Raw genomic sequence first — 16,859 nt, forward strand, 5'->3', positions numbered from 1 at the left:
GCGTGAGTACTAAAGTAATAAACTTGACTAATACTAACCTAATTTTCATTAACTTTCGAACAAGAAGAAAATATTGCAAGATGAAATAGACAAAAGAAAAAACAAAGAAGGAAAAAATACATATCTGTGTAATTTTATATGTATGATATAATAATATATGTTTATAGTAATTTACTTACTCTTTACTTAAACGAATTTTTATTATGTCTAATCCAAGATGAATATACTAAATTGCAGACTTTTTGTATTTAATTTGATACTGACGTCGCCTCTTGTGCTAACAAAGATGGCAAACTCGGATATTGCAAAAATTTTACATCGGCCTATTAGAAGTCTAACATTTCCAGAAAACAGTAATATGGGTGTAAGTATATGTAAAAATATTACTAACATTTTTTTTGAATCGATAAATTGCGTTAGTTACAATATAATTACATGTAATTGTTGTTACTAAATATATTTTTTTCCTGTTATTTAATACATTTTAACATATTTTAATTAGCTTTTTGAACATATATATATTTCTGTCTTTCTTAAGACATCTTTTATTATTATATAAGTTTCCTTTGTCAGAATCTTGAGTGAGAGAGAGAGAGAGAGAGAGAGAAAATAAGATCTTGTTCTCTTAAAACTTTCCCAATTCCGAGAATAGTCCAATGTAGAAATGAAATCGTTCGGCGATTATGCGATTAACGTTTCCTGCAGATCTTCGTCGCTCTCGCGGTGCCACTCGAGGATCCTCTGAGTTCGATCGCACTATCCTACTTCTTCGAGGCTAACTACGTTTTACCGCCAAACATAACATCTCTCGAGCCCTGGACGGGACTAAAAAGGAGGAAGAGGAATATCGAGAGAGCCACAATCTATCGAGTTCTGGAAAGTAAATTTGAGAGGCAAGTTAGCAAACAAATAATTGCACAAATTACGAGCACGTGGATCTTCCTTTCGTGGATAATCCTTTCATATTGCGTTACGGTATTCATGTTCCATCTAATCTAAAATTCCGGAATAGCTGATCTATAATAACATTGTAAGATATTCGTGCTTTCTCAAACTAAAAATATTTAATCCAACTGTTTGCTAAATAATCTACTGATATTATCATTTTATAATAACAAAATTTAAAACTAACGCAATCGGGAATTATAAATAAAAACAGATTGTCTTTATACATTCTTGGTGGAACTTTATTACTTCTATTTCCTCATTTCGGTCTCTAATCGCATTTGACACTTCCTATCCTAATGTTTAATATTAATAGCAATAATATAAAACGCTCAATTATTTGACACAGCAAAATGTCAAAGTAACGACCAAAAACGAGCAAAAAAGTTGTTAGATTAACAGTAAAATAATATATATTAATTTAATTTGTAAGATTTTTGATTGATGTTGTACCTCAAATATATATTATTTTACTATTAATCTAACAACTTCTTTGCTCGTTTTTGATTGTTACTTTGATATTTTGATATTAATAGACCTCCACAAAGTAGATAAAAGTTATCGTTAAACCAACTATTGAACTAGTATGTCGTAAATCACCCAATTACCATGCATGATGCAATTAAAATCGATCAATTATTGCATTTAAATTGGCGTTGATCTTGCGAGCGAGAGAAGTTTCACCTAGGCGTTGTGGCGGCGAATAAAAGGGAAATCAGCGGAGAGATTCGAGGCGAATGCACTCCCAGTTTCATTTTATGAGCGTTTAGGGCGTCTGGGAATTGCGTTACACTGTCCGACGTGAATATACATAGGTACCTACCAATTACGTATGCACTTCAATCCGGTATTTAGAGAATCGTAAGGCGCAAAGTAAACAGTTGTTGCCAAGACCGTACGATTTTCTCTCCCATTCCTCCTCAACCTCCTTCGAATTCCGCGTCTCGCCGTGAGCTTTTCTTGATTTTTCTCCTTTTGCCATAGCTCCGGGTATTCCGGAAGGGAGTGTCTGCTGAGAGCAATCTGCGAGACCTCGGAGTTTCCGCTCCAACATAATGGGTTGATCGGTGACATCGTGCATGTGATCTTCACGTAAGTTCCATCGTTGGCATTAACGATAACGGCCGAAACTTTATGATAAATTCATGATATTATTTAGTTAGAACAATACACAATTAAAATTATTTTTTTTCGTACAACTCTGTTTTTAGTTCCAAGTTACTTCGTTTTAAAGAGATAGTGCATGACGCCAGAGTGAAGCAAATTATTTCTTGTTACTAAAAGAACGCAGAGAGAAACTTTGATAAACTTCTACGTTCGGAAAAATTAAAAATGTCATAAATTCTCGGTTGTTCTTTAATTCTTAAATGTTTTTTCGGTATAGTATCCAGTGTTCTTTTTTCAATACTTTTCCAATGCTTTTTCCATTACAACTTTTTTATTAATAAAGATACTTTTGCTTGATACCATTACACTGTTAAATATCAAAGAAGCAAAATCAATTCCTTAAATTAAATAACATTTTGTTATTCTTAACTTCCATTAGCCAAAATGTAATCCATTCTATATTTCTGTAATTAATTAGTTTCAAAGTAAACATCGTCTTGTTATATTAACGTATGTATTTAATAAATAATAACAAAATGGTTGGATAAGACATTTAAAATTAAGATTATTATAGCTACGTTCTTCGAAATAAGTTACGTTTTTCAAAGCTTGGTAATAATAGCAAAGAAGTAATTCTTTTAATAACGAATCTCAATATCTTCATTATTCAGGAAAGAACTCATATAAAAAGATTTGTACACAACGTTTTCAGAGATAAAACTTGGATTATAAACTCACGGTTGAATTTCTTCCCTCGTACATTACACGGTATTGTTCAGTCAACCAACGTGTAAAACGGGCCAAAGAATGCAGACGCGAGTTTCCTCTCTTCCTGCAAAAAAAAAACAGGAGAAAGAAAGAAGGAATAGGGGCATCGCTCGTGGGCTTCTTTTTTTCTTCCGGAAATGCGGTATTCCAAGGCGTTGCAAATTGGAGTAGATACGCACCATGGAAAAGCAAATTTGGCTTCCTCGCAGCAACCTTCGCCCATCCTATATAGAGACGTGCATCCGCTTGGCTCGGCTTCGACCTTTCTCTCGCGAGCGAATAAGCTCTCCAACCAGGAATGTATGAATAAAGAACACGGACTCGTGGGCGAAAATGACATTGTCGCCGTTGTCGACGCCACGAGAACGACGAAAAGGCACCTACGTGCGGCGCACAATTGCATAATACGTTAATGAATCGCATATTGCGTCTGCGAAATGTGGGTACGCCGCGAGCTTTTCCTTCTACTTTCGCGTTCTATCCCATACAGCACAGAAAATTGAAGCAATATTGCTGCAATATTACAATATTGCAGATTGCAATGTAATATTGCAAAGATACTACAGAAATGTAAATTAACAATATTCCTGCAAAAGTAATATCCCAGATAACATTTATGTTGCATATAAATTCCAGTGAAATCCGATGAATTCCGATGAAGTCCGATGAAGTCAAACGAAGTCCGATGAATTCATGAATTCCGATGAAGTTCAATGAATTCCAGTGAAGTCCGATGAAGTCTTGAAGTCCGAAATCCAGGTGTACACCTATTTTTTGAGTGGTTACCCCCTCGATTTATGTACATGTTTTTGTCCTATTATGCAAATGAGCACACGTCTCGTTGCGGACGAACGCACGTAAATGAGCTGAAACTCGCTGAAGAACATTTAACTATTTCTCGTAAAAAACATTTCACGGTTGAATCCACGGTTGAGACGAGACTCTTCGATCCCTCGAACATTAGTCCTCTCGTCTAGCCATTAGAGCGAGTTCTGCTAACGACCCTTCTCGGATCTGGGGCGGAAGATGCAGCGTGCAAGGTACACAAATGACAGGAACAGTACGGTCGTCTCTTTAAGATTTTTGTATCCCGACACGAGATACGCAACTCCTCGTATCGTCGCGTTGCGGCGATGATAACGACAATGCGCGGTTCCTCGCTCATCTGCGCAAGAATAGCGAAGAGAAAAAAGAAAGAACACAAAGCGTACTCGTTTCACGTCTTCGTTGTTAGCGTCAGGTTGCTTGGTAACGTTGATGCGTTATTACACCAAGCTCGGATGTGTCCTCATCTCTTTTTGACTCCCAGAAGAAACGCGAAATTACAAGGAAATTCCGTGTCTCTTTCCGTGAACTGCCGCTTTGGGAAAGATTTTTCTTGGCGAACCGCCGATCGAAAAATCACGAGAAACCAGAGAAGGTAGAAGTATGATGAAATAAACAACAACGAGAGAAATGGTCGTCTATAATATCTCTCAATACAATAATGGTGAACACTTCCTGTCGTTCATTTAATATTACAATTTCTGCGTTGCAGTTTGGAAGGAAGATTTGACGAACACTTATATACCCTGCGCTTTTTCATTATTTTCTTTGGTAAGAAATGTCGAATAACTTCATTCGGTTTGTACAAGATAACGAAGTCGCAAAGTTATGCACAGCGTTCTTAAATTTTTATAAAACCAGTATATAAACTTTTCGAAACGTCTGGCACTTCAGCGACCGGAGGTCGGAAAGCACGAAGCGATATCACCCATCGGATATTTCAGGAGGCATCCTGGGATCCAACTTTACTCCCGCGAACTCGGAAAAAAACTCGCGAAACATTATCGTGAAGGGAAATATTTTTCATTCAGTTCGTTTTCCAGCACGCAAGATATTCAAGATTTATCGTCTCTCATCGAGAAGGGGGAGTCGCATAAAAGGGTGGGAGGAGAAAAAAAAAGGATGAGAGGTCGAAATAAAACTCCAATAAACCGATCGTATCGCTATAACAAAAGACGATATAAAAATTGGGCCGGTGAAATCGGTTTTTCTCGAAATGACAATTGCCATGCAAGATGAGGGAGTTGTTTTTACCGTTGGAGCTTACAATGCTTCCCAAGCGAAAAACGCCAAGAGAGGACGAATGAATAAAAGTCGATTACGAAAGAAACCCATACGATTTTCCTTCGGATCGTTATTCGCGAATGTACAAGAATGCGTTACCGAACGTGCACATTCGTGATGGAAGTTTTCGGTTAAATTCTTCGAACGCTGAAAAAAATTATAAAGATAGCGTCGTTATTTTCGGTAGAATCAAGATAAAAGCATTCTAAAGAAATCCTCGGATGAGATTCTCTAAAATCTACATAAATGTTTAATTGCTAGGGCATGCGACATTGCGAAAAGGTAATAAATGTTCATTACTTTCTCTTATCTTCTTTAAAAATCTTGTATCTCCTTTAAAAATGAAAAAGAAATCCTTTCTCATATAGGGTTTTACAATTAGCCCAGTGCTGGGCCATTATTAGTTGTCACAGTTCAGGTACACTGAAAGAAAAGATTGGTTGCTGCAACAAATTAGATGGTTAAATATGGCATTTTTAATTGGCTGTAGCAACCAATTTTTGGTTGCATTAGTCAATCGAAATCCTATACTAACATTGCGGATAGGCTAACACAACCAACAATTGGCTGCAGCATCCAAAAATTGGCTGTTGCAACCAATTAAAAATGCTATTCCATATTTTACCATCTAATTTGCTGCAGCAGCCAATCTTTTCTTTCAGTGTACTGGCGCATTATAAATAAAGAAACATGATAACCCAAATATATATCTTAAATATTTCTAACATAAAAGATTATATATTATTTTAAACAAAAAGTATTCGTATAAAAGTATTCTTTTTAATTTATTATAGATAATATATTAATTTAATATTTAATAGAGGAAAACTATTGGCTAATCACAGCGTGTCTTTAATGCGTTGATTCCATTAGGTTTCGTATGATGGTTGGTGAAATACATTCTCATTCGTTTCAAAAAGCAGTTTTTAAATCTTCTCAATTAGAAGATAATATATTTTAATTATTATATCTTTTTGAAACTTTGAGAAATCCTTTTAAAATAATTTAAAAAATATACTACCTTTTATTCTGTTCGTTATTAATAAATTACTAATTAATGTTTACTATTTCTAAAAAGTCACTGTAAGTACTGAAAGACAATAAGTCGCGATTTAATTATATTAGAGAATTCTCTGCTTTCAGTCCGAGTACTTCGAGACACGAGGGATTGTCGCGAGATGTTATCGAGGCCGAGCTGGTTGGCCGCAATAGAAACTGCTCCAAGTACCAACCGCAGTGTCCATTGGGACTCTTCGACTTGATTGGAGTCCTCGCGTGATTCCTGAAAAATCGTCGCAAGTTTACCGTGCTTTTTTCGCAAAGTAAACAGCCTAATTGCACCAGCGTTGGAAACAGTCTTGACACTGTAAGAAATTTCGATGATTCACATAAAAACTACATATACGTTGAATAGAAACGTGAACTGATTGAGAATTTTCGAGATATCGAGCAACCAACAATTGATAATTTAACAAGAAAAATATAGAAACGGTACGGTTTTATTCATAATTATAATGACCATCATTCATTAAATGAATGGAACAAATTTTATTCTATCTGGATATTTTTTACTTAGAATTACATGTTTCTAGATGCAAATGTTTTATGTATATTATTTACATACATTACATTGTAAATAGCGTGTAAAAATGTATCATGTTAAAACATACATTATTTCCTAAATAAACTATAACGTTTATATAATAACTTCTTTTTTTGTCTTGCAATACTCAACTAATTTTAAAATTTAAATATATGTGATATTGCTATTATATGTTATGCTGATAACTCTACGATAAAGTTTTCATTATAATTTTGTTCCATATTCTCGTGTCGAAGATTTCATTGTGTATATATTCTTTGTACTTGTTACACCGCGTTATTAGATCCTTAAAGCTCTGTTGAAGTCGTTATTTTGTTCTCACGCAATTATACAACAAACTAAGAGTCCTACGGGTATATCCGCCGTTTATTCGTAGTTTATTACCTAAGAACACGTACAGAGCGTGAAAACGAAAACGGAGAAACGACGAACGCCGTATTATCGAATTATCGCGAGGAAACGTATTTATATACTTGCTCGTAATTGCTGTGCGATCGTAAATCTCAAATAGACGAAGGATAAGAGTTATTACCACATTTTTCCAATTTAGCTTCTGTATCTGCTCCTAAGCGAGACCGCGTTAGAGTTAATTCAGTGCAAGTCGAGAAAAAATCTCGTTGAGAAAGAAAAATATATTGCATAATAATATCATGATAATATCGTCGCATAATTTTCTGATCAAATATTGATACGCGAGCAGTTAAAGTAAATTAAATAAAATGAATTATATGTACTCTGTTAATTGGTAATATTAACTAAATCTTTATATTTAATAGAAAAGATTTTTATAAATCTAATTTAATAACATTTTGCTATTTGAATTTCTTTATCTTTATTATAATTTGTTACACATGAGTTGAATTGATCCAAGCGAAAAAATTGACAGATGTGCATTTAGCAAACACTACTTACCTTTTTATAATGCAAAAAAATGTAATTTACAAATAATGATTAAGACAAATATATACTCGTAATTGATATTTTAATTTTTTGTATATTTAAAACTATAATATTATGTAAACTAAATAAGTTCACGTATTGATATTTAGTTAAGGATAGAGAAGTCAGTAAATGTCACAAACCCGATACGGCAAAGCAAAAAAGTGTGGCAACAAAGAAGTAAGAGATATGAGACACAGAAAAAATTACACATAAAATTAATATAATTAGACATATACAAAAATATGTAAGTTCGTCAAAGATTTAAAACATAAAAAATTTTGCACGTCTTTTGTTTGTTTTATTATTCTCGTTTTTTCTATACAATAATAACGAGTCATTAAAATTATAGTCAAAAACCTTTCTAAAACTTTTGCGGTGAGCGATTTTCAGTGTTTTAAAATTGTCTATTCACTCGATTTATATCTCGGGGAGTTCATAAAAAAATCGCGTATTGGCCAACGAAAAAGTTTCGTGATAATAATTCAAACGATAACTCGCGTGAAATAAAATTTCACAAGGAAATTCGTCGAAAGTCTAAGCCGCGTTGTAAAATTTCCGACTTTATATCCAAAGTTCTCGAAAACGCACTAAATTTTACAATCGCTATAGATAGGAATCCAGGGAATTCTGACACCTAAAAGCAAAGCCGGGCATTTTACAGCGTCAAGTTCGCGGAAACTTTTGCCCTCTCGCATAAGAAATTTAAAAGCAATGCCTTCTTCTGCGCGTGAATTGTTTACGCGCAACGATATTCTTTGTCGGTATCTTGTCAATTTTTTTACATTACTAACTTAGGTAATAAAATTGCTGGCACAATCCACAATGCAACCTTTTCTCACGTCGATAGGTGTATATCTATAATATAACGTATCAAATACACACTACATCATATATATTTAATTCTCAAACTGTACATGAAATATGAAAAATATTTTTTCGGCTGAGAAAAAGCAGTGCTTTTTTCCTGCTTGGTTTTCAGTAAGACGGAATATATTCGTTTTATACATTTTAGCTGAATCAGAAAAACTACCTTTATGACACGTATTCACACTGAAGACAGTGAGAGTATTCAAGTCGCGTGAAAACAGGGTTGTTCCTCTATATGGATGTACCCTCAAAAAATTCTTTACACGTGCAACGCACTTGACGAGAAAAACTTCTCGCCTCCTAAAAAGTTATGAAGTCGTAAATGTTGAGTTCACATGGAAAGAGAACATTTCTAGACATTTTTCTGTCTCGTCAACCTTTCCCACTCTTGTCAATGTACTCCTGGTGAAAAGCACATCATCTTCAAGCGTGAGTAAATTTGGCTCACGCGGAAAATTTTAGTCTAACTCTGTCGAACGCTAATCAAATCGCTGAATTCTATTCGAATGGTTCGCAATGTGCATAAATAGGGACGATAATTCAAAATTAATCTATTCTGATTCAATAGATATCACAAATCTCGCCTCGCTCTGTTGGCAATAATTCCATTTTACATCGAATCTTAACATTCTGTATGTATCAGCGATGCAACGTTATATCAGTGTTAATAAAAGTCAAATTAGTTTCCAAGCAAAACTTAAATACTTTTCATATTCGTTTAGGGAAAAAAAAACTATTTTACTGAAGTATCTAAAAATTTAGCTAAATACCGACTTAAAAATAATCTTATCGGAACATTAAAATAATTACGTAGCACTTAAACAATGCTGCAGTTGTAAAAATTTTAACATTCTAGCAACCAATTTTAAGAGTCTTATATTTTGATGATTCAAATGAAATTATTTTCAGACCTATAGTTAAATTTTTAGGTGCTTCGATCATGGTTTTTTTCGTTTGTCAAACGATATGTGCGATGTTATTTGTTAACATTTTGCTAATCTAACACGAGTGTTATTAAAAATTATTCATGTGAGATATAGATACTTAGAGATGATCACGATACATATTGATAAATTATTTTCGATATTGCTGTGTCAATATTTTAGCATCAGTTAGATATACCTAAGAAGAAACCGAGAATAAGAAAAGTCGAAAACATTTTCGTTTGACCATAAAACCTTTTTAGGAAAAATTTAAGTCGTATTCGTCAAAGAATACGCAATCATACGGGTAAGAATAAAGCAAATACTTTGACAAGAGATGAAGGCAAAGTCTGTTTTAAAGGAAAAAGGCAGAAGTTAGTCCATTTTTCATGTACCTACTAGTATTGGGAAAAGTGAATCATTGCTACTGGCTTTGTCAAAAAAGCCCATCTTGATATTTTATTATGTTATATCGAAGATTCCACAAGCAATAAAACTTAGTTTTCGCAGTTTCCGAAATACAACTCGATTTATTAGCATTTTAAGACGTTCTTCGAATAAATTAGGATTCTTTCTCTCGAAAAACACTTACATCACGTTTGAAGCTATTCTCTCGTGTCCAGAATAATCGGTTCGAAAGGAAAAGGAAGAAATATGAGGCATTGCTTTTCGCGCCAAGAGCGAAGTATGCTAAATAATCTTGACGGATGACTCACGCGAATATGATACGCAACAGATCATCGTCGTGCACGGCTCGTCGCTTGGTTTCATATATTCATCTATTCGTATAAGGAGACACAGACGTCCCAGGATAACTCATCCTGAAGCAATAGAGCAAATGTTCCGTCATCGTTCCACACGATGAATGATGTTTGGCGAGACAAATGAGGTGTCCCTAAGAGCAATAGCGTCGCGGATAGGAAGTGTCCGCATATCTCCGTGTATATCCCGGAGCATTTCGGAAGTTTGATCGTTTAAACCACAGCTTCGACAGCTAATTGAAAAACTTGCGCGACGGCACAGCGTGTGATGTATAGATAAAGAGTAATGTGACGTAGTTAGAAGTATGTCCAACAAAACGATCGGAAGAGAATCCCGATAATTGATTGCTGGGTAATTAATAAATTTTGGACGGTTGTCGCGTTATTATGTCGTTGGCATCTGGCTCAATAAATGCTGTGTCTATTTGACACTGTTCATATAATTATCTGACAGTCGCTTATGTCAGAAAGGAACTTCCATTGCCATTCATGCAGATATTGCATGATAAATTATACGAGATAGATGTGTCATTATATGATAAATTGGATAAAATAGATGTGTTATTACATGATAAATTATGTAACATAAATGTAGGTATGTATGTGCTAGAGATGTGAGTTCAATGTTGTTAGCAAGAAATAATATTCGCAAACTTGCTATTAATTCCTATTGTGTCACAGAACACGTCTTTCTAACGTAATTAATGTTTCGAATTTATTAATTTTATATTATATGTCGCCATTTATTCATCAAATAAAAACACGTTAGTCGTTTCCACCGCTCGACATTTTTCTTCCTACAGAAGACATGGGGTTAATGAAGAATAGGGGAGAAATTGAATTAAGTTTGCAGAAAGGGCGTTTCGATCCTTAAGAATTGCCAACAATGGATAAGAAATCCTCTCCCTTTAAGCTGAAAGCACGTCTCATTGTGCAGTTTACGAATAGCAAAAGTAATTTTGTCGTAGGCAATTTGTAAATGTGACAGTATATTGTATTAATAATAAGAAGTAAAGAAAAAAAAAAGAAAAAATCGATCGAATATGTCTTCTTTTCTTACTATACTTAAAGATATAGATTGGATGACACAAAACATTACGATAAAATCAGAGAGAATCAAACAAGTACTCAATACAACAAAAATTGTTACCTTCACATTTAATTAAATTTAATTAAAATAAATAGGTTTTCAGACTAAATTAAGTTCATGATAAATTGAAAAACGTGTTAATTGTTTCTCATCTACAACGCGCAGGTTGCACTGAATTAATTTGATTCTTCATTTCCTCAATTAAAATTATTCAAATTTATAATTAGCGAGATATATTTTATTTTAATTGTATAACAAATTGAAAAGAATACTAATTATATGCGATATTGATCGTCGATTTACCACTTATCTCCCGTTCGAGACATACAAGGCTAACAGCGATTCGACGTTAAGCGACTGCGAAGGCTTCTAACGTTCCCATCAGCATACGCTGATGGGAACGATGGGATATGCGCTACCAGCTAAGCGTAGACGACAATATGCAAATTTCTCGTACTCATCGGATCCAATTTAAATGTGGCGCATCTCACGAACGACCGCGTCTAACAGTCCAGTGCACCAGAGGTATCCCGTGCATTTAGAGGAATGACGTTCGTCTACGACAGGGCGGTTTGCCGATCGCTACTCGCGAATATAAAACGATCAAACGATCCAAGCAAAAAAATAGAGCTTTTTAGATATCCCGAAGAATTTCGATGAATTCCTTCGCGCATAGAATAACGTTCTACATACACACACAAACACACATATTCACTCATGTGTGCATTTTTAGGTATACCTAGTGTTCTTAGAGAGAGAGAGAGAGAGAGAGAGAGAGAGTGTGTGTGTACAAAGTTTGAACCAATCATCTCAACCAAAGCCTCTAAGTTAGTATATTCACAATCGGTTCTTATTTCAAGATCCTTTTAAATCTTAAGTAATGTTAAAAATTAATACTGCTCTATGATCGGTATTCATAGTCGATTCTTATATTTCAGATTATCTTTAATACAATCTTAAGATATTATGAGTCAATCAAAGGGCTGTATTAATATCTCAAAACACATTACTCAAAACGGTCTTAAAATAAAAACAAACTATTGAATACCGTCTTATGATTAATTTATGACATCTTAAGACTGTATACTTAAGACGGTCTTAAATATAAGATTCTATAAATACCGGCTTTAAAATGGCGTATGAATGTATGAATCTATAATGTTCTAAATAAATGTTCTTTGAAAATTATGCTACATTTCGATATTGCCATTTTAAAAGACCTACGTGAACAAATGAAAAGATGTCTACGAGTTTTTTAGACTCTGTAATTCTAGAGACCCTCGGTACACGTACACACAAACACACACATTTACACAACAGACGTACGGAATATCCGCCCTATCTCTCTCATGCGCGGGGAAAAGCTACGCTTATTGGGAGAATCCCGTTTAAGGGATTTGAGCGACAGCCGGAACGGAATCACGGAAGAGTGCAGCTAATCAATCTTCGGAAGCAGATAAGATGAATCGTTCAAGGGAAGCAATTGTTAGACACCACCCAGCGGACGCAATTAAATTAACGACGATTTGAGGAACGTCATTTGTCTGTGACAGCCACGCAAGAACGAATTCGCAATACTGTCGAACTCAGAGAAAAATATCGTATCAATAACTATAAATTTATAGTTAAGTAGTGCCTCTATATATTATAAAATTATAATAAGAACATTAAATAAGTTGTATGAACTAAGAAAATGTAGTATTGATAACCATTTAGTAATATTGATCATCTACAAATGATTAATATTACTATATTTTCTTAGTTCACACACTTAATTTATTTATTGTCTTTATTAAAACTTTATAATACATAATTACAAATTTTTATATATATTGATAACTCGTAGGAATTTTAAGATTACTGAATCTTGATACAGAACTAAAAACTACTGTCGAAATATATCTTTCATTTATTTCGTCTTCGAAGTTTAAACCTAATGCTGCGCCTTTTATTGTATGCTGAGTGTTTTCTTCTTAGGAGAACTCCACTGCGTCCCTCTGATGACAATGGTGCGTACTACTCGAGCGACTTTAGTAAAACGGTTTTGAACGTATTTTTTAAAGTTACCTCAAAAAACAATGATTAATTAGTTACTATAAGATATAATGTACTCTACTTAAAAAAAGTGTTTGTCTATACTAGAAAAATGTAATTATGTCTTATTTTTATGAGGTCTAAGTAACTATTTAATGTAGTTGAGGTACTATTTTACTATATATTTATTTATATATTTATTTCATTACAAATATTGTTGCCATAACAATATTTTTAACAGTGTTGAGTACTAGATTAGTAGCTATTACTCTATAAAACTAGCTACAGATACTATAATTGTCAATGTTGCTGAAAAAATAATTGCCCTAACTATTTTTTTTTCCCAGTGCATAGAATTTTTTTATCTAACGCGATTAGGGTAAATTCGGGTAGATAGTCATACAGAAAAGATGGCCATAGGCTTTCGAAATGACTACAAAAATATTGTATTTAGCAATTATTGGAGAAATTACAGCCTATAGCTATTCTGTCTTTATGGCCATAATATCCAAGTTTACTCTATGATACTGAATAACCGATGGAATGCTCTAATTATCTCGCTACGAACCGCATTGAATAATTTCGGCAGGTAAATAGCCCCCATTGATAAGCTCCTCAACACGTGTAGCGGGCGGAGATTTGCATACCGGGTCAGGAAATTCGCATGTATAACTTCCTATGCGTGAAAGTTCACAGAAGTGAGGCATACCTCGAGCGAATCGGTGCTATCAGGAGAACCCGAGGATACCCCGAAGTCTACCTTTTTGAACGAATCTCGACGAGGAGAGTTTACGCCGCCTCACTACCCATGAAAACTATTATTGTTTGAAATACTTCTTAAATGGCGAATCTCACGAAAGTTCAAGGCTTTCCAAAGCAAGCGCGCCCTATTCTCTTTTTATTATTAAATCATCGTTCCTCTGAAATACATATCTAATAAATTCGGAAAAAGAACATAAAGGAAATATCTTTTTCAACTTTTCAAAAGTTTCTTAATGCAGCAAAAGTGCTACTCGCGCAAACTATTTTTATGTAAGTTATCGATCCGAAAGATCTTGCACTAATTATATGGAAAATTGAATCCTGGTAAAATGAGTTAATTTTCACATATAACATAGCTCATAATATATATGTGGCGGACAAAAGATGTCATAGACACAAGGCTCAATAATGGATAGTTTTTTAACTCTGGTGTATCAAAAGTGTACAAGTCAAACTTGTGCTCACAAAGCACCTTTGATAAATCATAACTCAAAAACTATATCATTATTAAGCCTCGTATCTATGATATTTTTTGTTCACCACATAAGCTATAATAAGTAAAAACTAAGAGGGCTTTCCATTTAGTGATACAAACATCATTCTATTTTTCTTAACATTATTATTATTATTATTTTATTGTGTATTGAGAAATTACAAAATATATCTACACAAATGGTAAGGGACCAGCGGAACTTCTGCTACTAAGCCTCCCAGAAAACAAAACGAATTACAAATTACGAATTACAGAGAAATGAGACAATACCTGAAAGCGTATCTTGCTTTTAATAAACAACGCGATAGTTTCAAGAAAGTAGAATACAAGAATGCTTAAAATATAAATGGAAGAAGGCATAATTAAGATAAGTAATTATTACAAAGCAGAATTATTACAAAGCAAACAGAAACAATTAAAATAAACGGAATTTTTACAAAACATACGGAGACAATTAAAGTACAATAAAAATAATGATTACAATTAAAGTACAATAAAAATAATGATTACAATTAAAGACAATTAAAGTATAATAAAAATGATGATTGGTGTATGCTTCTTATTAGTTCCTTTTAAAAATAATGATGTTGAAATATATATAAATGCAAGAAGGCATGATTAAATAAACACAGAATTAACATTCAATAAGCAATAAAAATAGAATAATACTTATATCAAACTTGTGTCAAATGGAAAGCATCGTAATTTATAATATTTCAGCGGGACACAATTTTCCACGTAATTATATAACATTTTTCATTGGCAGGACTAGTGCGCACTCGGTGCATATTAAAGTTGTTGTACACTATTCTAATTTAAATGTAAAAATGAGATATCTCAGTTGATAAAATGTTCAGTATGTATTTTATCAAATAGCACAATAAAATGTATTGAATATTTCGCAGTTTCATTCGTTTCTATATTTTTATTAAACGTACATCTTTACGTCGACTTGTATACAACAGTTTTAAAGTGTATCGAATGCGCACTATAAGTTCTGCCAATGAAAAACGCTATTAATGGGGGGTTTTTTGAACATGGAATAGATTGCCATCGCCTTTGTTGATCGGGGTTTCTCTATCTTTGTCAAATTGTCAATTCGATTTCCGTCACACTTACAACAACTTTGTCCCGGAAAACAAACCACCGACATCGTTGAATTGATTTGGAGGAAGGCGATTAGGAAGAAAAACTTGATGTCGAGATTGGAAGACGATTCCTGGCGTTTTAAAAACAAAATGACCACGGATCTACTCGGCTTTATTTCTAAGGTGCAAAAGTCGTTTTTCAATGTCGCGTATTCAACGCGCAAGAGCAATACACCCTGCGATATTATTTGACGGGTATTATTCGCGTGGCGCGAAAAGCCGGCCGGCGCGTCGCGGGAAAAGGGAAAACGCGTAATGACGAAGGCCCGCGTGATTAATCTTCTGGAAGAACAAAAGTTCGGCGAACTTTTCCTTGTTAAATATGAATACTGTGGCAAAAATCCGCGCGCAATTCTGCGCGCGATAATGGCGAGGAAAGGACGCGCGATATATAACGGTGACTCTCTCCCTTCATCCAGCGAGGAGGTGAAGTACTAGTTAACGAGCCTGAAACTCAAGTCGAAGTCTCTTCGCGAACGGAGAGCGTGTTAGGAAAACGTCTCCATGGGTGTTAAGAGACTTTACCGCAACGCGACGTGGAAAATGTACTTAGATTCGTGATACGCTATCGCGAAATTCGTATCGCGGAGATGTAAGTGTGAATATAAAGTGGATACGGACTAGAATAATCTTCCTGAATTTCAGGGGAAACGTGTACAGCGAGAAGTTCAGACAGACTCATTAAGCTCGAGAAAGCAGTTGAAGCTCTGCGCGCAGCTCTTGTAAAATGCATAATAGCCATGAAATATTACAATTTGTGGAAATAAAGAGCTTCGTTGCTTTACGCCGTTCGTACTATTTGGTAAAGGAGTGATTAAAATTTTTTTAATAGAATTTTGATTATTTAATTACTGCTTTTATAAAAATTATGACTATTCCTACCATTTCCTTTTACACAATACTATCAATTTATTTTTTTTTTTTAAACATAAATTATTATTTTATTAAAAGCAACTTCGCGTCCCGGAAGGTATTATAAAACTCAACAAAACGAAGTTAAATACTACATACTGAAATATTATACTTAATGAATTCCGACAATTAATGTGAACAAGAGACGGATATAATTTAAATGTGCTCCCTCACATGTATGATATACGCCATATTTCGCCTTTTTTCACGAAAGTACTTCCAATAGTAGGTATGCTACATAATTCATTAATCCCCCGAATGCCCTATAATTCACTAATTGAATTGTATTTATCGACTGAAGTACTAATTTCGAAAACCGAATTAATGTTAAATCGTAGTACTTTCTCTCCAAATTGGAAATAATAAATTCTTTCTGTAATAATGTAACGGACGAG

At 34.1% G+C, this 16,859-nt stretch overlaps 1 protein-coding gene across 1 annotated transcript; it reads left to right on the forward strand.

Moving 5' to 3' along the window:
* The first annotated feature begins 286 nt into the window (after positions 1–286).
* On the forward strand, positions 287–6,319 carry LOC108762774 (uncharacterized). The gene is made up of 4 exons (XM_018509936.1): positions 287–364; positions 706–893; positions 1,930–2,037; positions 6,073–6,319. Exons 1-4 carry the CDS (start codon positions 287–289, stop codon positions 6,206–6,208), a joined length of 510 nt encoding a protein of 169 aa, XP_018365438.1. The 3' UTR covers positions 6,209–6,319.
* Positions 6,320–16,859: the final 10,540 nt, after the last annotated feature.

This window comes from Trachymyrmex cornetzi, unplaced genomic scaffold, assembly GCF_001594075.2.
Source record: "Trachymyrmex cornetzi isolate Tcor2-1 unplaced genomic scaffold, Tcor1.1 scaffold321, whole genome shotgun sequence".
In the NCBI taxonomy this organism is placed as follows: Eukaryota; Metazoa; Arthropoda; class Insecta; order Hymenoptera; family Formicidae; genus Trachymyrmex; species Trachymyrmex cornetzi.